The sequence below is a fragment of the Siphateles boraxobius genome, unplaced genomic scaffold, assembly GCF_051911475.1.
Source record: "Siphateles boraxobius isolate OS27281-9 unplaced genomic scaffold, OSU_SipBor_1 77, whole genome shotgun sequence".
NCBI classification, from domain to species: domain Eukaryota; kingdom Metazoa; phylum Chordata; class Actinopteri; order Cypriniformes; family Leuciscidae; genus Siphateles; species Siphateles boraxobius.
This window is the reverse complement of record NW_027509205.1, coordinates 11,787,469-11,814,243: the sequence shown is the minus strand read 5'-3', so window position 1 is coordinate 11,814,243 and position 26,775 is coordinate 11,787,469. Positions and strand designations below refer to the sequence as shown.

At 38.0% G+C, this 26,775-nt stretch overlaps 3 protein-coding genes across 6 annotated transcripts in view; 1 reads left to right on the top strand and 2 right to left on the bottom strand.

The window, feature by feature from the left end:
* Positions 1-105: 105 nt before the first annotated feature.
* smc1a (structural maintenance of chromosomes 1A) lies at positions 106-11,306 on the bottom strand. Its single transcript, XM_077218952.1, has 26 exons — positions 10,961-11,306; positions 9,403-9,591; positions 9,134-9,246; positions 8,821-9,024; positions 8,508-8,746; positions 7,569-7,827; positions 7,358-7,498; positions 7,197-7,279; positions 6,738-6,837; positions 6,542-6,649; positions 6,222-6,407; positions 5,935-6,114; positions 5,693-5,839; positions 4,969-5,106; positions 4,717-4,833; positions 4,494-4,600; positions 4,264-4,405; positions 4,013-4,158; positions 3,686-3,839; positions 3,498-3,608; positions 3,256-3,412; positions 2,391-2,545; positions 2,125-2,276; positions 1,949-2,018; positions 1,729-1,839; positions 106-1,508 (listed from the first exon to the last, which is right to left on the bottom strand). The coding sequence occupies exons 1-26, from the start codon at positions 11,067-11,069 to the stop codon at positions 1,428-1,430; spliced, it is 3,699 nt and encodes a 1,232-aa protein (XP_077075067.1). The 5' UTR covers positions 11,070-11,306; the 3' UTR covers positions 106-1,427.
* A 2,943-nt stretch (positions 11,307-14,249) lies between these two features.
* ribc1 (RIB43A domain with coiled-coils 1) lies at positions 14,250-19,003 on the top strand. The gene is made up of 8 exons (XM_077218114.1): positions 14,250-14,364; positions 14,468-14,669; positions 14,912-15,135; positions 15,460-15,574; positions 15,702-15,820; positions 17,435-17,674; positions 17,766-17,932; positions 18,864-19,003. Exons 2-8 carry the CDS (start codon positions 14,471-14,473, stop codon positions 18,943-18,945), a joined length of 1,146 nt encoding a protein of 381 aa, XP_077074229.1. The 5' UTR covers positions 14,250-14,364; positions 14,468-14,470; the 3' UTR covers positions 18,946-19,003.
* A 113-nt stretch (positions 19,004-19,116) lies between these two features.
* The window catches only part of l1cama (L1 cell adhesion molecule, paralog a), a 48,981-nt gene continuing 41,322 nt past the window's right edge, over positions 19,117-26,775 (bottom strand). For 2 of the 4 annotated variants that reach the window (XM_077218112.1, XM_077218110.1), the window contains 10 exons: positions 26,598-26,713; positions 26,288-26,513; positions 26,089-26,211; positions 24,592-24,762; positions 23,764-23,874; positions 23,410-23,559; positions 22,790-22,918; positions 22,595-22,667; positions 22,468-22,479; positions 19,117-22,343 (listed from right to left, as the gene is read on the bottom strand). In XM_077218112.1, the coding sequence (XP_077074227.1) occupies positions 22,088-22,343; positions 22,468-22,479; positions 22,595-22,667; positions 22,790-22,918; positions 23,410-23,559; positions 23,764-23,874; positions 24,592-24,762; positions 26,089-26,211; positions 26,288-26,513; positions 26,598-26,713 (1,367 nt within the window). In that variant the 3' untranslated portion in view covers positions 19,117-22,087. The remainder of the gene's footprint in view (positions 22,344-22,467; positions 22,480-22,594; positions 22,668-22,789; positions 22,919-23,409; positions 23,560-23,763; positions 23,875-24,591; positions 24,763-26,088; positions 26,212-26,287; positions 26,514-26,597; positions 26,714-26,775) is intronic. The other 2 variants (XM_077218113.1, XM_077218111.1) reach the window with 1 other exon arrangement.

The window sequence follows — 26,775 nt, the reverse complement described above, 5'->3', positions numbered from 1 at the left end:
TTTGTGCCGGTGAGTGAGCCCACGTGAAAATGGGTGTTAGCTTCATGGGTGTGAGAATGAGCACGTCAGGTCTGCTCTGTCTATATTAATTACAAGCTCAATGTGTCCTTTTTCTGGTATTTATTTTTGTTCCATGTAACATTTAGGATAACATTACATCCAATTGTGGCACCTTCCACGAATAGGGTACAAAATAGGCCCTGAAACTGTTAAACATAGAAGCTATTTTCGAACTATTTTACAAATTTATTTTTCTACTTATTAAAAAGTAGAATGCTTTGATATATCAATACGAGATAAAAAAAAAGTCGAATTATGGCAAAGTTATAATTATGACATACAAAATTGAAATTAAGGCAAACCAAAATTATGACATACTTGCCCTGGTTTCACAGACAGGGCTTAGATTAAACCAGGATCAGGCCTTAGTTCAATTAGGACATTTAAGTAGCTTTTATAAACATACTCTAGAAAAAAAAACATTACTGGTGTGCATCTTGAGACAAAACAATGGCAGTGACGTATTTAAGATATGCCAGTGCGAATTGCTTTCAGTTAAAACAGCTCAAACGTGCATTTTGGTCTGGGATTTCCGGTAGACTGTCATAATTATGAGATAAAGTCAAAAGTGACATACTAAGAGTGATAATTATGAGATAAAGTAGAAATTATGACATACTAAGTGATAATTAAGAGACAAAAGTCATGATTATGTCTTTAAAAAGGGTCATTATTATGACTCAGAATAATTAAAGTTTTTGAATTATGAATAGTGATTCAATAGGAAGAAAGGAGATGCTGTTCAGAAAATTGATTATCAACCTCAGAAAGGCAAACTAAGTTTTATTTAAGATGGTTTATTTTTTCTTTATTTTCTATGGGGCTTACTTTTGGGAATTCTTGGAAAAATCATGGGAATAATGGCTATAATCCTGCAAAAAGAAAGTTACCATATTTGTGGAACGTGCCATGAGCACATGACGCAAGCTCTTATTTTCATTTTGAATACGGTTTACACGTAACATATTTTCCCATAAAGACAAAAAAGAAAAAAACATTTCATAAATACTGATTATTACATTGTACTGAATGAATGGATCATCCACAAGGCACACTTGACAATAGGCAGCTCATATGTTCTCTGTTGAGAGACAGTGCAGACAAAACATAAGCCATTACACGGATCTAGACTGTCCTGTTGACTGAACACGAAAAGCTCTTCATACACATCTAATATTCATAGAACAAATGAATACTTGCACAATCATGCATTCTATTTGGAACACAATATAGCAGACAATATAACACTTAAAGCAACATTCTGTATTTAAAAAAAAGAAAAGTAAACAATGATTAGCATTATGTTTTTAATAGATAGTTTTGATCAATCTCTCAGCTGTCTACCATCAAATTCAAATCAACACAACCTAATCATTAGGATTGGGATTGGCATCCGGATACTGGGAAAGATCAAAGGTCAGCACCTTACTGATGACACAATCTCCTTGCTGTGAATAAATAAAAAGGTTTGATATATAATTATTATTATTTTAAATCAACTTAATATATAAACTGAAAAAAAATTACAATTTAGTTAATCAAGTTGCAATCTTGAAGGCACGGGGTAAAATAACTATATAATGATGGTTTTATTGCACTGGAACTCTTATATGCGTTAACTACTTTTGATATGTTTATATTTATACAGCCCATTGCTGGAATACAAACCTCAGGGTAAACTCCTATGAGGGAGTCAGCTTTTGTGTAGAACTCCTCTTTGAGAGAGATAACAATGGCCTGGAAATTCTGGACTGACTGGTCCTTTATGTAGTTGGCCACCTGATGATTAAGAAGTTAAATAAAAATGTTATATTTATGCCATTCAGTTTAGTTGCATCCACGCATCTGCATTGGAAGAGGCCTTTCTACAAGGTTAATAAACACACACCTTGCCTATGTTGGTATTATCCAAAGCAGCATCAATCTCATCCAGAACAAAGAAAGGTGCGGGCTTGTAGCTATAAGGGAACGGAAATGCATTTTTTTATTTTTTATTTGAAGGGCGGCCAAAACAAGTAGTTTACTTTTAAAGAATAAAAGAAAAGTGAATGGCAAAAATGGCACCTGTGAATGGCAAAAAGCAGAGCTAAAGCAGCCACAGTCTTCTCTCCTCCTGACAGGTTGTCCATGGGCCTGAACCTCTTTCCTGGAGCCACACAGTTGTAGTTGATTCCATCTAAGTATGGTTCTTCTGGGTTCTCTGGCCCCAGGAATGCCTGAAAGGATATAGAGTATCCCTTAAATTAAGTTAGAAATCCTACTTGTGTTATTGTAGGATTATATCTTAAAAGAGAGAGAGTGAGATCAGAGTTCAGAGTGTTTTTATTAACCTGTGCACTGCTGTTACGTGACAGCGCTTTGTAGATCTCATCAATATTGGTGGCAACAGACTCAAAACAGGCATTGAAACGATCAAACCGCTCTTTCTTGATCTGCTCAAATGCTTGTTTGGCTTTCTTGGCTCTTTTTCGAGCAGCTTCAAACTCTGTAAGGCATATTACAAGTAGATGGGTTATTATTTAGACCAGTGGTTCTCAACCAGGAGGCCAGGTGGGGTGCAAGATGGTTTAAAATGATTTGAAAGATGACAAAAAAACCTTTGAAATCAAGATGTAAACGGACATCATAGTTCTAATTTTAACTTTATCCCTCAACAACTCATTTTTATTTAATAACCAGAGTTCTCGTGGTCTTGGAAAACATGCATACAGATTATGAGGGAATTTTAAAAGTGTGATTTCTAGATATGGAAAAGTCATGAAAAATAACTAAATATAAAAAAAAGCCAACAAATGGATTTTTTTTCTAGTCATGTCATGCACAAAAATATTTTATAAGGTACAAACAGCAGGATAAATTGCTGTTTACTGTATGAGTAAAATCATAAAAAAAATACTGAATGACTGGAAAAGAAAAGTCACGTAAATGAATTGTTCATAAAGGGCGTGAATGCAGAAGGACATTCAGTTCTTGAAAATTTTGTAATTACGGAATTTAATTATTTCAATATATTGCCACTCCTAATTTCTGTATTTAATAAGGTTAAAAGCACCTTTGTCATTACAGCAGAAGTATCAAATAATTCTTAGAGGACCTTTGAACATGAGGGACTTTTGAATAATGTCTTGGCCAATGGGGATCTTGGGAGTCTAAAAGGTTGAGTACCACTGATTTAGCCTGGACTTTTGGGCTCACCATCACTAGTCTCCTGGAACTTGTCTCTAACGCTCTCGAGTTTCTCCATGGCCTTCATGTTGGGAGCGCTGATTCTCTGCAAGATGCTTTGCTGCTCATTCAGCCTCTGCTGTAGGGTGTTCATCTCTGCCTTGATCTCTTCTTCTGACAGAGAATCCTTTAGAAAGGTTTTACATAGCTTTTGATTGTTCCATGTTGCTTGTCAGACAACCAATTCATAATATTTCATCAATTTAAATTACCTTGAGGTCCTCATTTAAGTTGCTGTAGTCAATCTCTATGAGGGCCTCTTTGGCATGCACAGAACTTGATGCCTTCGGGCTGCTGATCGAATCCTCAACTTGCGAGCTTCCCTATGTGGACATGTCGGTGTGTATGTCTGTGCTTGCAAAAAGCAGTATGTGTGAGAAAAGTATGTGTTTGTCTGTACCTCTCCCTGGCTGATGTCATCCATTGTCCCTGATTTGAGGGGTAGTTTGATGTCCTGCATCTTGCAGGCTTGCAGTAAGTTGTGTCTGTCACTGCGTTTCTGTTCCAGTTTGGTCTCAATGGCGGTTACTTCCTTCTGCAGCTGCGTCAGCTCTCTAACATAACAAACATGTATAACATTACATCAATATTACAGTACATGCATGTAACCAGCAATAACTAAATTATTTTGCATAAATCTAAATGTAATAAATTATCATAGATAATAATTTATTAACTTTACATTTGAGAAGATCTAAAGAACTAAGAGAATATGAATATTTCTCACTTGTTGGCAGACCCTAGTTTCTTACGGATCTCCTCCATCTCTCGGTTCTTGTCATTGACCTCTCCCTTCTTAGTGAGATGCTGGTTCTTCAGGTCCTGTAGCTGTGCCATTGTCTCATCAATGATTTTCATATGTCTGTGTTCCTCCTGAGGTGGTGGGGAATGACATGAGCTACTGTTTACTTTTTCATGCTAAACGATTTGACTGATTTGCTTGTCAAGACTTTCTTCTCCTCCTCTATTCTGTGTCACCTTTTTTAGTCTTTCGATCTCATTTTCATCCTTTTTTACGGTCTGTTCCCACATCATCACTTTCTCCTGGTCCTCCTTCAACTGGTTCTTCTCATAATCAAGCTGGATGGCCAGACGGGTCTTCTGTGTCTCAAACTCCAGCCTAGAATTGCCATATAACACAAGTTAGATCATTACAGTCCACTGAGGTGTTGGTAACCTGTACAGTATATTGACTTTAAGAGGGTTACCGTTTTTTGGCAATCTCATTTTGTCTCTTCACTTTTTCCTCTTCAAACTCTCGGATATTTCGCACACCAATCTCCTCACAGAATTCAACAAAGACCTCATCCTCCACCTATAAATGGCCATAACAAATAATCGTTATTAGAGCATTATTACAGATCTGGTTGCAATTCAAGGCAAAATTTTTACAACATTTCAAACGTCTTAATTTTTTTCCAGAGCTCTTACCAGGTTCATGCGATCTCTTAACTCTGTAATGTCCCTCTCTCGTGATTGGATGATTCGTTTTATGTCATTGATTCGTGGGCCAAAATTCGCCAGCTCACTCTCCAACTTTGATTTCTCCTACAATGACATACACACATTTTGACAAACACGTTGTAACAGCAATGACAACCCCCTGTATTTTTTCAAGACATAAATCTGATTCTCTATATTTTGCTGTCATGTCTTGACTGAGGCGTTGTTGCTCAGGTGTACCTGCATGTTCAGAGAGAGGTGGCGGGTTTTGGTCTGTTCCAGATCACTCTGAGAGTATTTGAGTCTCATCTGCAGCCCGTGTGCCTGAGACTGAACCTGTCTGAGCTCTGCCTCCTTTCTTTTTGCCTTCATTTGTTCCTGAAGAGACAAAAATATAAAACCAGCTTGTTAAAAAAGTTAAAAAAAAAAAATGTTTTACTTTTGCACAATACTTATGCCTTTATTTCACAAATTAATGAATTATGATAGGCCTGTCGCAATTATTGCTGTCACTTGATCAAGATTATTTTATCTAATTGTGATGATTCACATGAACCGCAATTATTGTGCACATATTAAATTCCAGCCACGTCTGAGACCAAACTGAAAATGTTGTCTTTAATTTTTATTGAAATTTAATATAAACAAATTATATAAATATACATTATTATTATAAATAATTACTATACATATTATAATTATATATTGGGAATGGCTGGGTTCAAGAAAACAACAGTGTTAATGGAAATCAAAGTAAAGAGGACTAAATATTTTCTTCTTTTTTTTTTTACAAATTTGTTTTTGTAAAATCTTTATATTTTGATATTTATAAAACTATTTTGTCATTTTATTACATTTTTGTCATTTTTTAAATAGTAATATATTTTTATAACATTTAAATGATCGTGACAGCCCTGCATTCTAGAAGATAATGAAGTTTCCCTGAAGCTCTTTTGTGTGCCACCTTCAATTCCTCTGTTAGTTTCTCTTTCTTTTCCTTAAGTTTGTCCACAGCCTTCTCGTCCCAGCGCCGAGCCTTTGCTTTCAGGTCGCTAGCTCCTCCAGAGATCACACCTGACTTTTGGAAGAGAGTTCCATCCAAAGCCACGGTCTGTAAAAGAAATAACACACAATTGAAGATAAATAGTTTGAACACGATATCCTATCATATGTGCTTTATATTTAACTTATACTACATATTTAAACCTTATGACGGTATGGTCCTCCGAAGGCAATCCTGCGAGCATCCTCCACATTCTCACAGACTAAAGCATTCCCGCAGGCATATTGAAGGGCTTTCTTTATGTGTGGCGGCTCATAGCGGATCACGTCGATCACCAGCTTTGCCCCCCGAAGCTCTCTCAGTTTCTCATCTGTGGGTTTCACCTTGAGCGAGAGAAGCATGTGTCCAGTGAAACACATTCCACTGCCCATTCCACTGCTGGAGAATTCAGACCTCAACTCATAAATTGTTTATTTAAATCTGTCTGTACCTCCAAATAGTCGAGAGGCAGAAAGGTCTCCGGTTCTCCTCTTTGCTCTTTAATGTACTGGATGCAATCTCTGCCGGTTTTCTCAGAGTCCACAATGATGGCGTCCATGTTTTTTCCCAGGACTTTGGTCACTGCAATCTGGTATTTCTTCTGGGTGGGCTGGCATAAGTCGATTAGTCTGCCATACTGTTCGGACAAACATTTAAATGGGATTTAAGAGCAAATAACGAAATCAATACAGTGAAAGCTCTTTGTGGTCATCTTACAAGCTTCTGCTGCAAGCTTAAATTGAAAATGTGTCTATACACACAGCAACTCACCACTGAGCCGGGGTAAAGCCGTTTAATGCTCTCCATAATTTCAGCTTTGCGCTGCTGACGGCTGTTCTCTTGCCTGTCAATACGAGCATCTCCAAGTTGCTCCATCACCTGTGACCAGATTCATCACAGAAATGAAAACAAAGTATTGGTGATATTATGCACCTAAGAGTATGAGTAAATGTGTGTGTTTTATTACTTGGTTTAACTCCATGTTTATCTCATCAATCCTCCTTTTGGCCAGCTCCACTTCCTCAGTCAGTTCCTCTTCCATACGCCTCTGTTCATCCAGAGACTGCCTGGTGAGAGAAACACAGAGATGGCTCAAAATTCAAGTTTTCCACCACAAGAAATTGAAGGGTGAAGCAAACAAGTAATTTAAAAAGCAACAAGTCACTAGAGAGACAGCAACAGTAATATGACAAAAGACATTGTTTTTTAAATAAATATATTACATTTATAAATAAATATTTATTATCTAAATGTGCATATCAATATCTAAATATATCCAGGTACTGTATACACACACACACAGATTGGAGTATTTCACAAATAGTTGTATATTAAATATTATATAAAAGAAATTCAAAATTTCATACTTTTAAAAAATCAGATTTTAGAGTTGGGGCTATTCATTTTTTAATTATCTCTGAAACACCTGCTAGTTGCAATATAATCCTCCAGCTTTTCAATGCGCTTCTGGTTTTCCTCGATCTCTCGAATCTTCTGCTTTATTTTGGCCTTTAATCCAAAGAAAGAGACTTAAGAAATCTCACAAAGGCACAAAAGAAAATAGTTTATAATCATTTCCCAATGTACCTCCGTCTCAATTTTCTTCCTCTCCTCTAGATCCAGTCTGTCCTGGTCGGCCTTTTGGTCCCTGTTAAACTTCTCTAGCTCCTGTGCCAAGGTAGCTGCCCGCTTACTAGCCTCCTCCTTCAGCCTGTGATACTGCTTCACCTGAGATAACAGTAAAAGTGTTAAATAAAACTGAAATGTATACACAGTTACATTTTTCAGTTCGACTAACCTGATTCTCCTCCAGTGTCAGATCTTGGCCTTGACTCTGTGCTTCCTCTTCCATCCGTTCATCAAACTCCTGCCTTGCCATCTCCACAGCACCCTGCTCACGGTCCAGTTCCTCTATGTCTGCCTTACGCTTCTTGTACATCTTCTGGGCGTTCTGCAAAGACTTTCGAGCCACCTCAAGCTTCTTAATTTTATGGGCGGTGTTCTCCTTGGCTTTGATATACTGTGGCCGTTTTTGATTCAGCTCAGCATCTTTCTCTCTAGAGGAGGTTAGAGAAGTACTTCTTTAGTGAACTGTGACCAACAGCTATACAGTAGTTAGCCTATCATATCTATACTACTTACATTTTTAGGGTTATTCTAACTAACTAAAACTTAACTGAAATTTAACTACACATATAAATTACAGTTATTTCCTGTTATGTATATATAACCTCTTATATGTTATATACCTGGTGATTAAGCGGATTTTGCATGATTTCTTTGTATGACAACATGGCATATACATATATGTATATGTATATACATATATATGTTGTCATACAAAGAAATCATGCAAAATCAGCTTTATTTGCATAGTAAAATAATACTGTAGCTGTAGTTTACCTTTCTTTTGCCAAATAATTTTGTCAGATGCTGTTTTGTTCTTCACATTATAACATTCTCTACATAATTTGATTGTTTAATTGAACTTATAGGGTCATTAAAAACAAAAACATCACTTTTGGCCACAACTGTAGATACTATTTATACTATATACAATACTATATGGTGAGATCATTTGTAAATGCAAACTGATATTTCCTACTAACACACTACAACAAAATATATAAATAACTGGCCTAAAAACCTTTTCTATGGTTTTTCTAATACTAACTTATACCAAAGACTTTTGCACAGTACATATATATATATATATATATATGAACCTATCACTCACTTTATCTCCTTCTCCACATTCTGCTGATCTCTCATCATTCTTCCCAGCTCTTTCTTCTTTTCCTTGAGCTCTTCCTCGACATGGTCCATCTTCTTCCTATCCTTCTCAATCTCACGGTTGCGCTGGGACAATTCTCGGTTCAGCTTCTCGATCTCCTCCTCATTATGGTAGAGTTTAAAGAGCTGCAGCTGAACATGAGCCCTGACCACCTCATCCTTCAGTCTCTGGTACCTCTCAGCCTGAACAGAGAGCAGAGGTTTAAACAACAATGCATTAATGGTGTCACTGCAGACTTGTGGTGCAGTAAGATTACCTCCTCTTTTTCCTGTTTGGCCTCTTTGCGTTCTGCTGCGATGTTCTTCTTACGGTGATAGTTGAACTGTGTGTCTTCTTCTGCTTTCACCATCTCTTTCTTTCTACGGTCATATTCCTGGGCCAGCTCACCAGAGCGGGAGATCTCCTCAAACAAAGCCGTCCTCTCTTTAGGATTCTTCATGGCTATTGACTCCACTGCACCCTGCACAACAAAAACACAAAGACAGACAAAATCTATTATATCCTTAATCAGGCTATCTTATGTTTTCTATAATTCTGAAAAAAAGCTGGAGGTGCATCTGCATGTATACCTGAAACACAAGAAAATTTCTGGCCTTAATAAGGATACCCAGTTTCTCCAGTTCCTCGCTGTAGTCTGAAAGGCCGACCACCTTATTGTTGATTCGGTACTCTGAGGAAGAACCTGTAACATAAAAATAGTTAATCTCATAGGAAATAATGCAGAAAATAAATAACGTAAAGATTTTTTACTGTCGTTTTTGTGGTTCACTTACTATCATGAAGTTGTAACACATTTCAGTACTTTCAGTAATTTAGTAGCTTTATTTTTAACATTTACCAATGATGATCCGTGTGAAAGTGCATTCATCTCCATTGTCCTCGCAGTAGACCATGCTCACGAAGGCACGGTTGGCTGCTGGTTTGCCCACTGGTGCTCCATGGATGAGATCCTTCAGTGTTTTAACGCGCAGGTTACTGGTCTTCTCTGCTAATACAAAACTGATGGCGTCCATGAGGTTTGACTTCCCTAGAGAGCAGTGATTTTGGGTATCGAGTTAGTGGCATGTTTTATTATTTGACATTTTAAACAAGACTCTTGTGTCTGGCTAAAGCTAATTTCATAGCTAACAAGTTATGTATCCTAAACAGTGCTCAAAGTGGGTTGGTACACACCGGCATATAGTACTGGCACTTCTATTTTATATTTTAATCTGTGGGATACCCTCCTCACTTTTTCTTGCGCACCGGTGTTGTGCCGAATTCTGTGAACCATCGAATTCTGTGCCCCTAGTAAGCACTGCATTGACGGTAGGGTTAGGATTAGGATTGGGATTAGGAGTAGGTCAGATTAGCTCAATACAGCTCCTACTAGGGTCACAGAATTTGGTGGGTCACAAAATTCAGCACTAAACTGCCACTTCTCACATGTTTCTGGCACATAATTAAATTTTTTCTTAATAATCTGACCAAATTTAAATTTGATTGGAAATGATGCACAATATTCTGCTCATATATTTACCTTGAATTTTTCCTGTTATTTATTTTATTTTATTTTTCCCACACATCACACATCTTACTTTCACTGAGACTATAGTCTCGTTGGTAAACAAGTACATATAACGTTTTGAATAAAATTGAGGGACAACAGTATTTTTTTTTTCATTGTTATAATAATAATATTAATTCCAAACATAATATGAATGCATATTATTAATTGCTTAATATTTGAAAATTAGCAGCAAAAATTAATGATGGTTTCTCTATTTTTCCCCACACACCTAACATGGCTTATATCTAGACTAGGACTTTTGTCTTCTTGGTAAACAAATACACACAGCTTTGGAATAAATTGATGGACAGTAATGATACAATTTTTTTTACATTTAAAAACAAACACACAAAGTAATATTATGAATATCTTAAAATAGTAATATATACTGTAGTATCAAAAATAGAATAGAATATAGTAGCAAAAATAAATTATGAAGTCTTTGTTTTTGATACCTACAAATTAAATATCTTCACTGAGACTTTAGTCTCTTTGGTAAACAAATAGGCTACACATTTTTTTTATTTTTACAATATTTCTTTTTATGATTTTAAGCATATAAATGAATATTACGAACATCTTAATATATTAAAGTTAGTAGCAAAATAAATTATGATTTCTGAAATTATAAATTATGAAAAAAAGTATCTAAAACTATATTTTAATATGGTCTACGAAAATTAAAAAAACAAACAGACTTTTTTGTATATAAAAATCAACCTCTCGGAAATAAATCTGGCACCCAAAAACACCCAAATGTAATGCATTTAAATGTTAATAATATAACCATAGCGACCACGTTAATGCAGTGTGCGTTAAATGCATCAGCGCCAGAGAGAACACTTACCAGATCCATTTGGTCCAATTATTGCTGTAAATTTGTGAAACGGTCCGATTATTTGGCGTCCTTTGTAAGATTTGAAATTTTCGATCTCGATCAGCTTTAAATATCCCATGCTGACAGATTTCTCTCAGGAGAGGCGTGTCAGAATGATGCTCTAGAGTCTCTTCTTCTCCGGACGTCGACTGGAGCCAGGCGGATTTAAAACGAGCTGACAACTAGATGTGTTACATATCGTTTTTCAGAGGTTGAACGTCTGAAACCGTAACAATCTGATAAAAGATAATCTTAACATGCACTGAAATGAAGGTTCAGACGTGTACACACCCCCTTTCTAGAGCAGAATGCAGGCAAAATAAAAGCCCTACAGCTGGTTAACAGGAAAAACTGCAATGTAAAGAAAAAGAAAAATGTTTTTTTCATTTCATATATATATATATATATATATATATATATATATATATATATATATATATATTACTATTTTGCATCTCCGCACGTTTTGCTGAAAAGACCATTATATAATTCCAGCCTGTGTAAACCCAGCCTCTGTTAAATAATAATGAATATTAAATAATGTTACAATAAACTTACCAATGATTAGCTACTCATAGCTGAGATAAAACTATTTAAAGACAGCTGCTTTTACTGAAACTCGCTCCAGCACCAAATATTTGCCTGGTTACAATTATTTTTTTAAATGTTTAAATCAGTGTTATTTTAGTATCACTGAGATACTATTATTTTATTAATATTCTAAATGTTTTTTAGTTAGCTTTTTTTAGTTTAATTTTAAAGTTTTAGTAATTTTGTTTTGTGTTTTATTATTACTATTATTATTATTTAAATATGCCTACAGTTGTATAGGCATTACTTAATTTTCATTTCAGGTTAGTTATTTTAGTGACGTTACAGTGAAGAGTCTTGGAAGATGGTACGATGGGGATCTAAAGGACACAGTTCGAGTGGGAGAAGTTAGACGACAAGCAGTGGAAGGGTTGAAGAGCATAAACAGCTGCGCTCTACCAGGCAAACTAAAACTCTGGTGCTTTCAGTTTGGTCTACTGCCGAGGTTGCTGTGGCCACTGACTGTGACGAGGTTTCTTTGACAACAGTGGATAAGCTGGAAGCGTTAATAAGTTCATATATCAGGAAATTTTTGGGAGTTCCACGCTGCCTCTGCAGAGTAGGACTTTATAGTAAAGGAATATTGCATCTGCCAGTCTCTTCTTTAACCGAGGAGTTTAAGTGCGCCAAGGTCAGACTGGAAATGACCTTAGTAGAGTCACGTGACAAATGTAAGGGAGGCAGGACCTGTATTAAAAACTGGTAGAAAGTGGTCCGCAAAGAAATCTGTGGAAGAGGCAAAGGCGGCCCTTCAAATTGGTGATATCGTGGGACAGGTACAGCATGGAAGAGGGGGTTTTGGGCTCAGTTTAGCTCCTCCTAAATGGCACAAGGCAGCCCCAGCTCAAAGGAGGAAGCTCGTAGTCAACGAGGTGCGAAAGGAGGAGGAGAGGATGAGGTGTATAAAGGCCATTTCCCAGGCCAAGCAGGGACAGTGGATGAGATGGGAGAGTGTGGAACAACGCAAGATGGGCTGGCAAGACCTTTGGTCAATGGAAGAGTGTAGGATCAGTTTCCTTATCAGGTCAACATATGATGTTCTCCCATCACCACAGAACCTAAACCTCTGGGTAGGAGAGGATCCCTCTTGTCCTTTGTGTTCATCACCTGCCACATTAAGGCACATTTTGACAGGATGTAAGGTGGCTCTTAGCCAGGGTCGGTTTACTTGGCGCCATGACCAAGTACTGCGATGTTTGGCTTCAGCATTGGAAGATAAGCGTAACATGACCAATAAGTTGCCACCTGTTCTAGCAAAACATTACACACAGAAGACAATATTCCTCTGCCCAGGCGAGCAACCACCAAGAAAAGGTGTTAAAACCAATTCTAGTCCAGGACAACTGGAAGCTGCTAGGGACTGGAAAATGCTGGCTGATCTTGATCAGCGGCTTATTTTTCCACCTGAGATTGCCACCACTAACCTCCGACCAAATATTGTTTTGTGGTCTGGATCAGCACGCATTGTTCAACTCATAGAGTTAACAGTGCCATGGGAGGATTCTGTAGATGAGGCATATGAGAGGAAGAAACTGCGGTATGCTCATCTGGCCACTGAAGCAGAACAGCGAGGATGGAGAGTCGGGGTTTATCCAGTGGAAGTGGGTTGTCGAGGATTTGTGGCACACTCTACAACCCGGTTCCTCAGAGACGTCGGATTCAGTGGCCAAGAGTTGCGTCGCACAGTAAATAACTAATCTGAAGGAGCAGAGAGGAGCAGCAACTGGCTGTGGTTGAGACGGAAAGAGTCTGGCTGGCTGTGTACAGGCCGCCATGCTACGGTTTCGAAAAATTCTTGAACATTTTATGAGTCTGTTGGTTTATTTGTATAGTTTGTGTTGTAATATTATGTTCCTGTGTATTTTTGCGTGAATCAGGATTGGTGTCTGGACAGGTAGTATGCCATACGGAACCGTTGCCACTGAACCTGCTTTAATGACGGCAGTGGGGCTCGACAGCCTTAGTCAAACGGGTTGGCGCGTATGGTCGGGTTGCGGAGAGATTGTGGTTAGGTCACATGTGAACTATGAGGAAGGAGCAACCTCAGCAGCAGGAGGGAGGTAAAGGTCAGTAAGCGGGGCTGAGTTGAGTGGGGGACGGATGGGGGTGACTCTGGGACGCCAGAGTCACTGTCGAGCCCTCTTGAGGTGTCGTGGACTAGTCGACGAAACACATAGGACGGAAGGTTCCCAATTCAAGACCCTAGAGATGTTCCCTACTCAGCTCAATCCAGAAGGTTGTTATGGGGGGACGGCACTGTGGTTGCAGCCGTTGTGTGTGCTATTTATTTTACAGTCTATGGTGGTGACGCGCAAATACACTGCAGCTATTAACACCAGACAGAAGGAGATTCACATCACCATATGGAAAGAAGCGTAAATGGATAGAGAAGCACAGGTTACTGTAAAGCTACGTCTTAGTTGGTGCTTATCTTGGCGAAAGCTGAGTACAAATCAGCATGAAGTTTTAACATCTACTCTCGTGCAATGGAAAACATAAAGCCAAGGTATGGACATGAGAAATGCTGCCTTGGCAAGTACATTTTCTGTAATGTTTTATTTCAGTTAAATAACTTTTTATGGTTTTAGTTTAGTTAAGTTATAACCCTGAATTGGAAACATAAATTAACATGAATAATATATGTCTGTCAACAAACATATCCCATTACTGAAGGCGCGCCACAGACCGTGCAGTAGTTACCATGACAACGCCAAACTGCGCTTCAAACACAACAGGAGAGCCGACACACACTGCCGATCGTCGAACCCAACTGACATTAACCCGTAAAGTTTTATGGTTTCATCTCTATCTATTCATGATCAAACAAAATGATAAAAAAATAATGAAGTTTGATTTTTATTCTAAAATTTTGCTTGTACACGACAGAACATGTACAAGGTTGATTTACCGATGGATGAGTCAGAGCAGCGGGCGGTGGAGCGGCGTCAGGCCGCAGAGGCTGAGCGCAAGAGCCGAATATTCAACAGCAGAAGCCGCGTGATCGGCGTGGACCTGCGCGCGCTCCATAAACAGCAGGACGACAAACGAGAACGACTGGAGATGGAGAAACAGCGAGACATGGCTCACGGTGAGACACAACTTGTGGAGGTTGTTTGTCTCCCACTACTTTTACATTTACAGAAGTACATTTACTTCTGTGCCGTTCCAAAAACTGGCTCCAAAACATTTAAAGTATTAAGCACATTTTTTTAAAATAAACTTTTCGCCAAGAGTGCTTCTCCTGCATCAATTTTCCCACAAATCAACCACAGTCAGATACAAAAACAATGGTCTGTGATATGCAGAAATGATCTGTTCTTTGTTATTTAGATCTGTTGCGCTTATCCCTGGATGAAACGGCACTGCAACAGAAAAAAGAGGAGGATGAGTTGCGAAGAGAGCTGGCGCAGGACATGGTACAGTTTCGAGCTATACATCAACGTGCCGAGGACAGTCGTGATGCAGATATCAATTATGACCGACAGGAGGCGCCAGATGCCTTTATTTCTGTCTCAGACTCAGCACTGGGACCCGCCAGTATGCAAGTGTTTTTGGTAAGCAACGACTGTGAGTGTATATAGGATAACTGTTACATCAACAAATGACACGACCTTGAACTTTTCCATCAGCATTTTAGGTTATAATTTATATTTGATTTTGAATGTTTAAGGGAAATATTTATTTGTAAACTTCTGCATGTATTTTAGGTTTTTGTTTGTATGCACCCCTATGGTGTAACAAAAGAAATTTATAATATTCAATGTAGACTCTCAATTAAAACAGCTTTAAAAACTTAATTGTATAATATATATATTTTTTTAAATCTGAAATATAGCATGTCACACGTCACATAAATATGTTTATGCACATTCGGTCAGGGAGAAGGGATTAATGAGAATGAAAAGAAGAGAGCTATGATGGAGATGAACGAGAGAAACCTGAGAGCTCAAAAGGAGGAGAGAGAGAAACAAGAAAGGGAAAAGAAAAACAGAGGTAAACAGATAATATTACATTCCCTTTAGCCCTTAATATTAGAATAGAAAGAATGGTATTATATGTATATTTCACCGTGGTTAGTAGCGGAGCTGCACTGAGTTTGTATCTGTGTTTGTGCGTGCAGAGCTGGTAACCGACAGGAAGTTGGTGGAAAAAGACCTCAGGGCAGCGCAGCTGAATGCCCTGGAGGAGGAGTGCAAAAGAGTGGCTCGCATTGAACTCAGTCTCTACAATCAAGATCAGGTATTACCTCACCACTAAACTAATGAAGACAATCAGTTGCGTTTATTTTCATTAGGTTAGTAAAACATTCACCTGTTAACTGTGATCCCCATTTTGAGCATAGATCTAAACTATAAATGGTTGTAATTATGAATACACTCAGCAGATTTTAGATTTTTGTACTAAATGAAAACATTCTAGTAACATACACATCTTACATTTACTTACTATAGTAATAACAGTGCATTTTACATAATTACAAGCAAGCAACTAACACTGAACCAAACTTTAACCTTAAAGGGATAGTTCACCCAAAAATTAAAATTCTGTCATCATTTACTCACCCTCAAGTTGTCACTATTGAATTCCATAGTATGGGGGGGGAATACTATGGAAGTCAATGGTGTTTGGTTACAAACGTTCTTTAAAATATCTTCCTTTGTGTTCAGCAGGACAAAGAAATTCATTCAGGTTTGGCATAACTTGAGTGTGAGTAAAGGATGACAGAATTACATTTCTTTGGTTAACTATCCCTTTAATTATATAGTAAGTACATGTTGTAAATTCATATCACTCAGTACTTATTTGACATAATCACACAATAATAAGAGCACCTTAAATAAACTGTAACCGTTTAAGTTTAGTGTAAAGCAAGTATACTGAAATAAGCATATTTTATATAAAATTTATACTAAATTATTTGGACTCTAACATTGCTAGAAAATAAAAGCCATTTGTCAAAACAAGTTGTGTTCCAAATTCAAAGTTAACAAAAATTGAGCCAACTAAAAGGTTTTAAAGTACCATTTCTGTGGTAACACAGTCCAGTTTCAAACACTGTTTGCACAGGATGAACTTGAGTGTTTAATCTTTCGAATGATACCTAATTTATTATGATTACCAAAATATGTGATAGGAAAAAAAAACAACAAAAAAACATGTGACAGTTATCAATCTGAATTAATTTAGTTTACTCAAAAAATAAAATTCAGTCTTTATTTACTCAACCTCATGACGCTTGAAACCATCGCTGCATCCAAAATCAAATACTTCCCTATTTTATTATAGACAAAAAATACTACGCCAACATAGTATGTCTGAATACATGGTATTCTAAAAATATTAGGCGAAAAGTCCCATTTCTACTACTTCCACCGAGATTCTGAAGTGTGCAATCAATGAACACTTTACTATCCCATGAGACCCACGGGAGAGGATTTATGAATGACAGTGAATTTAAGTAATCTTACCTGCTTTCATGTTAGATTGTACTTTAACACTAGCGAAGTAAATTCAAATTCAAATGTAGTACCTACTGCGACATTATGAGATTTCGGACACAGTGCATGACTTTCTTTCTTCTGTGAAAAAGGAGATTTATTGAAAAATATTCATACTGCTATTTTACAAAATACTACAAATGCATATAGTGAGTGTAAAGCTCCAAATAGGGAAAAAAGGTTAAATGACAGAATCAGTGCCTTTAGGTGTAATTGAGTTCAGTATGCGCAAACACAAGTTTGAAATTACATGTGTGCGAGTAAATCTTGACAGAATTTTCATTTCAAAAACCCACAAAGGCACCGTAGATCTTTGAGGTGAAAGGTCAAGGTAACAACTGAACTCCCCTTGCAGGCGGAGGAGAGAATGGAGAGGGAGCGACAAGAGAGACTGAGGAGAGAGGGGGAGGATCTGGCAGAGTTAAAGTACACAGTGACCTCTGACCTCCTGACAGAGCGACCAGAGGCTGCGAAGAGAACAACAGAATCATCTGCAGAGGGTCCACGAGTCCTCACCGACCGCTGGAAGGGCATGACCCCACAGCAGATCAGTGATATCCACAGAGAGAGAGAGGAACAGTGCCTTGAGAAAGAGGTTAAGATCCTGCACTGACGTGTGCCGTTTATGCATCCATTTATAGTCATCATAAAAGTAATCCTCTTTTCTCTCCTTCCAATTTCACCAGAGACTGAGAGAGATGGAGAGGCAGAGAGATCTGGCCTGGGATTACCATCTGACAGAGCAGGCCAGACAGCAGGAGAGAGAGGAGGCAAGAAACAAGGAGCTGCAGAGAGAGAGGAGAGCTCAGCTCGATAAATACAATCAACAGCTGGCACGAGAGCAGCAAGCGCAGTGAGTGCCACATTCATAAAGATTCACAGCAGGACACAAGCAGAATTAAACAATCGAGTAGTTAAGTCAACATCAAATGTTCCAGGTTTACAATTCAATTGTGCACATTATTCCAGTGTTTTTGTTTTCTTTCATCTAAATGAAAAACCTTTAATTTTTAGCCGATGTCAGCTAGACCACAAGTTATTTATAGTAATAGTCAAATAATTCCAATATGTTGTAATGCCGATAATTGGGTCACTTTTGACTATCAAAAGTCCCATCCTGCATTTTTTTTCTTGTTGAATATTCTGTTTGACTTGGATATATGAATGCATTAAATCAAAGATGACAGTAGAGACTTTCAAATGAATGCCGTTCTTTTGAACTTTCTATTCATCAAATAATCCTGAAAAACTCTATCATGGTTTCCACAAAAAGATTGTTTTCAACATTAATAATAATGATAATAAATGTTTCTTGAGCACCAAATTAGCATATTCGAAACATTTCTGAAGGATCATGTGTCATTGAAAAATATAATTTAGATAAATTATACAATACAATGCCATTTTTATTTAAATATAATAATTTAAATACAATGAATAGTATTAAATAGGAAACATTGATTTCAAATTGTAATATATTGACTATATTGCTTCTACAGTATTTTTGATCAAATAAATGCAGCTTTGTAGATCATAAGTGACTTCTTTCAAAAAAAATTATAACATACTGACAACATTACAACTTACATTACAAAAGTAAAATTTCAAGTTTATTTTGACACTAACGCCAAAAGTGTGTTCCTAATAAAAAATACTTTTTTTGTGGATGTATATTCTAAGAAAATTATAATTTAAATTTTTTTTATAATAATGCTAATAGGTAATAGAGAATAAAGTAATTATTGGATGGTTAGAAATTTTTTTTTTTGTTCTTGTTTTTCCAGCCAACACTACCTGGACAGGCAGCTGTATACAAACCGTCCCAAAGTTCAGTACTTTACCCAGTTCAACACAAGCTCTCGATAAAGCAGCCTCCCATTCCATCCTTCTCCTGCACAAGAAATAAAGTTCTAGTGGGTTTTAATGCACTGCATATGTTTGACATTCATAAATTGGATTTTTATAGATATCATAGATAACAGTTGCCTTCATCAAATTTTATATAGTAATGTATTTTCACATAAACAAACAACTGTAGATGATTCCATTGATTTTATTTTAGAAGTATTTACTTGCACTGGCTGATTGGTGATGCAGATACAATAGCAAAAGCCAGTTCATATCTAGTTAACGTAGCCCACCCTTACTGACCCCTTCAGTCCACAAAGACCACAGGGGAATGTGACCAATACAGTCCCACAGCCTCATTCATCTGGTCCTTCATTTATTTTCACATCATATGCAGTAACAAACAGAACATACAAGAGGAATAAGAGACTATTATGTCAAGCTTATTTATGCATTAAGCCTACAAGTTTAAGATGCATTATGAGCTTGAATGCGTACATTTGACAAGTAACAACAGAAACGGCAACGTTCGTTCGCTAGTCAAGCTTTAAATGGTGCCCTCCCACCCAGTTTTATTTGCAGTAGCAGAGGGCAGTATAGTGGATATCTGAGAGTCGATTCACCTCCGAGCTCAATACACAGTCAAGACACTGACAGAATACACAAGTCGTCTAGCAGCAGTTCAGTTGAATATTGAGTTGAGTATAATTTGCATCACTCCTTCTTACTCCTGTAAGAAAATAGATCTCTTAGAGACTTTTGTCCTGAGTGTGTCTGTACAGGTTTTATGAGGGAGGCTAACACAGATCGTGCAGTCCGGCCCCCACAGCTATCCCAGAGCGCTGGGAATCACTGCAAAAGCCCGCCACAAGACAGTGGTCTCAAAGATCTGAGTCAGCACGCTTCTATCGCTCCCTGAAAGTGTGTGTGTGTGTGTGTCTGTGTGTGTGTGTGTGCAGTGTGCAAAATAAGATGACTGCGTCCTTCCTCTCACACCGCCTCTGCAGCAATAGATTCTAATCAGATACACACAATACTGCCATTCTTCAGCACTCGGGAAACTATAAGCGCAATCGTGTTTGCCGGTAGCTTCAATTAGCTTTTTTTCGTCTCTTTTATCTAATTACCTTCTTTTTTTTTTAAGAACCTGCAACATTTATTTATCAAAGGACTTTTTCTTAGTTTTTTTTTTTTTTAACTATGCACTACTTATCTACCACACTCAAATCACAACTAACAAGTTACTTTAAAGTTAAAAAAAGGTACAAAACAAATTTTAAAAACAAAAACATAATCAACAAGACAAAGTTTTCAAAGTCATAACAAACAATCTTGTGGGCTATATTTACATTCATCTGGAAAGTAAGAGATTTTTTTTCCCCCATGTGCCCCTCTCTTGAGAAATACCAGATTTGCCATAGATTCTCTCAGTGCTATATTGTGCTATATTTGTTTATTAATCGTCAAATCAAATGAACCAAAAAGCAAAAAAGGGAACAAATGCTATTTGGTATACTGGTATGGAACAATTCCCACCCAAACAAAGCATACATTCTGTGTAATAAGACACAAGCCAATACATGATTGCATTTTACGTAACCAAACTAAACTGTGTGTGTGACGTACTCTCTCACAACCCTATCTAACTCAATACGACCTCACAACTACGCACCTTACGTGTGTATTCTTATGGCTTTACACCAACAGGACTGCAAGAGAGAATCGATCAATACAGTTTAATACAATGCAGAAAACAAGAATTAAAAACAGACACACACAGAGTGAGAAATAAAGGTGATATGTTGTCATAGGCAGGCACAGGAACCGATGGAGATGAAAGAGATTATAATACTGTATTTGGCTAAATTTATAGATGCTTATTTGTACAGCTTGCTATAAACGATCTTATGTCGTAGAGTCATTGCATCTCATGTATTTACACTACGGAACTCTATAATCGTAACTGAGGGGATGCTGATATGTATCTTCTATTGAATCATGATTATATTACAACAAATCAACGTACAGATGACTTAAAGGTGCCATAAGCAAAATTTATGGAATGAAAAAAAGGAGAGCAGGAAATTGGTTCCATCCAAACTGCAGTTGACTGTAAGTAAGGGGCGGGGTTTAGGCGGACTAAAAGGCTGTTGTTATATCACATTTTTATTAAATATAAAAAATGAAATTTACTACCATCATTTACAATAAGATCAGTGTGCCTTTCATGCCGACATTATGAGCCAGAAAGAAAATTGGGCACTATTCAAACATCTACTATAATAAAAAAATTTTTTGAAAGTTTGCAAAAAAAAATCTTCTGTCAAAATACATTGTGAATTTTGATGGAGAAATAAGTTTTTAGTTAGTAGCCGATGGTGTAGTTACTGCATCTACCAGCAGGGGCTAATCTTTGTAGGGTAGGGTTTTGGAAAAGTGGGCGTGTCTAAGTCAAGAAAACATGAAACAAGAAGTTTCACGATGGCTGACATCGCTTACAGCACCTTTAAAACACACAACACAAAAGGGATTCTTGCGTAAAAAAATAAATTAATAATAAAAAATTAATTATAAAAATGGTTCAGGCAAAATGGTAAACAAAATGGTAGAGACGCACAAAACACAATAAGTTGATTAAACTTTGCAACCAGAATAACCAGCTTATGCCGTCTATATGGTTGCACAACGCACTTAGTCATGATTTTAAGGCCCTCAGCTTCTCTCTCGCACCCTCCTTCCACAACGCTTCTTTATTGACTAACAGGTGAATCCAACTCCATGTTTGATTTGGCGTCTGCCACAGGAGCTTGGCGTCTGTTTTATTTTTCACCGGATTATCAAAGAAGTCTCTTCTGGAGATGTTCTTGTCACGTCTGTATAACTGTAAACGGCTATAGCCTATTTTATATCGTAAAATGAGAGATAAGATCTGTAAACAACGAGCATGGCAGTCTTTTTGTTATATGTCAGTCGAATGTTTTCCTCTGGCTGTGTTAAAAGTGTTGTGTTGGTCCAATTACGTCTGAAGTAAGTTCCAGCAGTGAATCTGGTGTGTGTGTAGGATCTTATTATTGTGGGTTTTCGATTAGTTGGTAAATCATGAGCGGTTGCAACAGGTGGGCACATGTGTGAATCCACGTTTGGTCTCGGTCTCGCCCGGCTAGTCGAGGAGGCCGGCAGAGTTGGGCAGGCCGTGGTGGGAGATGGCTGTGGCAGGATTTAGAGGGGAACTTTCCTGAGTCTCAGGGTCAGGAACATCTCGGACTCCGCTGCTCTGACTGGCCAGCGACTCGTCCATGAGGACCTCGGTCTGCACGCTGTTGCTGTTGGCGTAGTCGTCTAGAGCATCGTCGGTACATAGCTTACTGTCCTCGCACAGAGACGGCTGACTGGCCGTCCGCTTCTCCTCGTTGTCACTGTGCAAAAAGTGGGTGGGGGGGGGGGGTACAAATAAAGCTACAAATATACACCAATCATCAAAAAGTTTCATCAAAAATGCTGCTTTGTGCATGCAAAGCACGATGCCACTGCAAAGCATACCTCTCAAGAGATCTGTAAATCATTTGGAAGAGCATTTGGGAGAGAAAAAAAGAACATAAGAAGAAAGAAAGAGAAAGAAAGAGAAAGGAGGTTTCTGCAATAATCTGTCGAACAAACTTCACCAAACCTGTACTCTCCAAAAGCCTCATTATTCATTGGTCGAGCTTCAGAATCTATCTGACCCTCTTCTTTGTCTTTAACTGTAAGGAGAACAAAATTGAGGGATATTTCCACATTTGTTAGTACTGTCAGGTGACTAATCGCACATTAGTTGGTTAAATAGAATGATGTGTGTAGAATACGCTGTTGCAAGTGTATTTACCTGAGTATTTTCCACCTTTGCTTCGTTTTATGAAACACAGAATAAGCAGTACCAGCAGTAATAGCACAAGGGCGCTGATGAGTCCGATGAACCAGCTTTCAGTAACAAACCCATCCTGTTTCTCCATTTCTACGAAAGCAGAGGGGATAAAAAGCTGTTATGAATTTCCTGACACTTCGTTTGATATAAAAAGGGGATAGTTAGAAATGCCATCATCATTTACTCTTAATCTTTGTCATTCAAAACCTACACTACCATTTGGGGTTTTAATGAACACTTTTATTCACCAAATCGGCATATTAGTATGATTTCTGAAGGATCATCTGACACTGAAGACTGGCGTAATGATGCTGAAATTCAGCTTTGCCATCACAGGAATAAAATACATTCTAAAATATTACAGTTTAATAACAGTTACAGTTTATATTACATTTATGATGTTACTTATTCTTTTTGAAGCTTGAAAGAAACAGAATAGAGGTTTGGAACAAGATGAGGATAAAGAGAGTAAATGAAGACAGTTTTCATTATAATCTTCAAATGTGGTGTTCATGAAAGCTCTTTTGTGCACAATAGCACATTTATTATAAAAAGCATTAAGAGGGCTGTTTTGTGATTACTTGTTCCAGCTGTCTGGATCTCATCCATCCAGATAGTCTTGTTTCCTAAGTAAATCCGCAGGTTGTACAGCGATCCGGGCTGGAGCCCCTGCAGCGTGTAGAAAGACTGAGAGCTGTTTACTTTTTCAGAGTGCTTCCATTTGCCTTTGCCTGGGCAGAACACAGTAAAATCTAAATCAAAACAAAGGGTCATGAAAACATAGAGGCACTCACTAACTAACTAACTAACTAACTATCTAACTAAGAGAACAGGTAATAAAAGCTGCTACTTCCTGGTATACTATTTGAGATAAGCTTGTGTTCATTCTCAATTCTCAATCATTCTCCATCACATCCTGTCTATACAGCACGTACCATCTCTCAGGTAATGAATATGGAATCCCACATTCCTCTGTCTTTCTTTCGACACCCAGGTCAGGTTGACTGATGTCTCTCCAATCGATAAGCTAATGTTGGAGGGCGGACCTGTTCACACACAGAAACAAAACAAGTCACACTTACACACCCTTAAATCTGATGTTTATTTGGGAGTTGTGTTGAAGTGCGGGCCGGGCGACACCGTGTGGTGCCTGTGTGTGTGTGTATACGTGCTTGCAGGCAGGTGAGCCTGCGAAATGATTCTGGGTCAGAGAGAGAAGCGGTAGGATGTGTGTTTGAACGAACAACTGAAAACTCTGAAATGATCGTAAATTATCATACAAATACGATAATTATCGTACATCTGGCAACAATGGCTGAAAGGTTTGTTTGAGCTGCGCCCTCTACTGTACAGCTGTGAATTTGCATTTCCTTCAGCCTGAGGATTATTCATTTAACTTTTGCCAAAAAACAAAACAAAACAAAACAAAACAAAAAAACAGGCAAGGCCAGCCAATGTGAGAAAAAGTAACATAATTACATAAAAAGTAATTAAATTATTTACTTTTTTAGGGAGAGTAACACACAATATTGTAATGCATTACTTTTAAAAGTAACTTTCCCCAACACTGATTGTGTCAAATTTTCAGTGTGGACACACAAATTACTTGTCACTAGAAGTGTGTTTCATCATGTCTGGTTAGGACATAGTGTTTAAAATGCGTGTGAAAACATTCCCTCATGTAAAACCCCTCAAAACGCATGTGCCGTTAGATACAACTCTATGTCCAGATAAATCATTCAGTGATGGGTAAAGTGTTGGACCTCCATCCAGTGTGGTAGCTCCCTCCCTGATGATTGGCAGTCCTTCTCCAGCAGCCGTGTATCCCCGCAGGTGGAAGCGGTAACGGCTGCGAGGGTCCAGCTTTAACTTGAAGTGATTTTTGGTGTGGTCACCAATCTTTTCTACCAGCATAGAGCTGTCTTCGTTATCAACTGCAGAGAAATGGGGGGGGTGGCACAACATAGACAACAAATGTGTAAAAAATAAATATTGTCTTAAATATAGGTTGGTGAGTTTATATTAAGTAGTTATACTTAATTCAAAGTTTTTAACCACATAGCACTTTTAGTGTTTTTTTTTAGTGTGTTGCTATTAAGTTGCTAAGACATTCTGGGCATTTTCAAACAGTCAGTGTTCTGTTCTGAGACGCACGCTTAGTACAACGCATACGAAAAATGCTGTTTTTTGTCATGATTCGACCGTTTGGAAACAAAATTTATGAGACAGTTTTCTTTGGTGATTTCAAATATGAAATTTAATTGTAAGCTTGGCAAATAGTTTATGAGAACTTGAGGTTTCCCCATTCAAAGAGATTGGAGCAGCCCGAGAGGCGTTTCAAAGATGGCCGCCAAGTGAAATGACTTGTCTTAAGCCGGGGACTTTATTATAAACCATTATAAATCTAATTTGATACTTACGACTGATCGTGCCCAAATGCACTGAGTCAGAGATAGTTGCGTTCAGTCGTTGTTCACAGTCGGTGTTTAAAACCTGCTCCAGTCATTGGAAACAGTCTGTAAGTGTGTTCAGTTCAGTCTTAGAATGTTTCAGCTAGTCGTTAAGTGTGTCCCCGGCATTAAAGGGACTTTGATTATATGCAGTTGCTAAGATATTCAGAGTGTTTCTAAGATGATCTGATTGTTTTTTCATTGCTCCACAGTTGCTAAGGTGTTTTGAGAGTTTTTTTGAGTTGCTATGCAGTTGATAGGATGTTCTAGAGGTTCTAGGTGCTTTCTAAAGTGTTGCTGGGGTGCTGAGTGTTTTTAGTGTGTTGCTATGCAGTTTCTAAGATATTATGGGTGGTAGTTCAAACGTCATATATATTGTTAAGGTATTTTGAAAGTGTTTTGTTTGTTGCAATGCAGCTAGGGTGTCCTAGGTGATTTCCAAGGTGTTGCTATGCAGAGGCTAAGTGTTTTGGGGTTGCTATGTAGTTGCTAAGATATTTTGACAGTTTTTTGAGTTGCTATGCAGCTGGTTTCTAGGGTGTAGTTTCCAAGGAGTTGCCAAGGTGTTTTGAGTGCTTGGGTGGTTACTAGGGCATTGCTAGGTGATATCTAGTTTCTGATCAGATGCTTGCTGGTTTAGGGCTTAGTCAAGTCAAAAGAGTGTCTAGACATAGATTGTTTCCTTCCTTCAATGTTAATCTCCGGGATTTTTTTCAGCCATTCTATTGTATACCAGACAAAAATCTCTCTCCTCAACAAACTGCTTCTAATAATCCTAATGAGAATGAATCAGGCTGTTAGTTAACACACCTTGTTGGTACTGTAATATGTATCCATTCAGGACTCCATTTGGCTGGTTGGGCGCAGACCAACGCAGTATCATTTCAGTCTCTGATGGGCTTTCCAGCTGTAAAAATGATGGCGGACCAGGTACTGGAAAAAATGGATGACAGAATTTGAAGCCTTCACCTTTCGTCAACTATTTTTACTTTTTGTATCACGTTCTTACCTCCTTCTGGAGTGTGGAAAGTGAGGGCTTCAGACTGGGGTCCTTCTCCTTTATTATTAAAGACACTTACAGTCAGTGAGTAATGGGAGTAGGGCTGCAGATCTCCCAGAATCTTCTTCTCCTCATTACTGTCCGTCGTCACAACTGAGATGTTTGTCGGCCTACCCTCCCTAACACGCTCCCGTCTGAGGTGTCTGCTTTCTGGGTCAAAGTGCTTCAGATAAATCTATAGGATGGATGATAGACAATCTGTTGAAGAGATTTTCCTTCTTAAAGTTTTTGCTGAGTTTAATACAAAACAGTATGTTACCTTGTAACCCTGCAGACGGCCCCTCACAGTTTCTCTGTTCACGGCCGCCCATGTCACTTTAATAGCAGTGCTGTTGATCAGAACCACTCCCACATCCAAAGGGGCCTCAAGAGGGGCTGACAGGGAGAAAGAGCACCCACACTTTGATTCCCTTAAAAACATCTGCCTCAGGATTAAC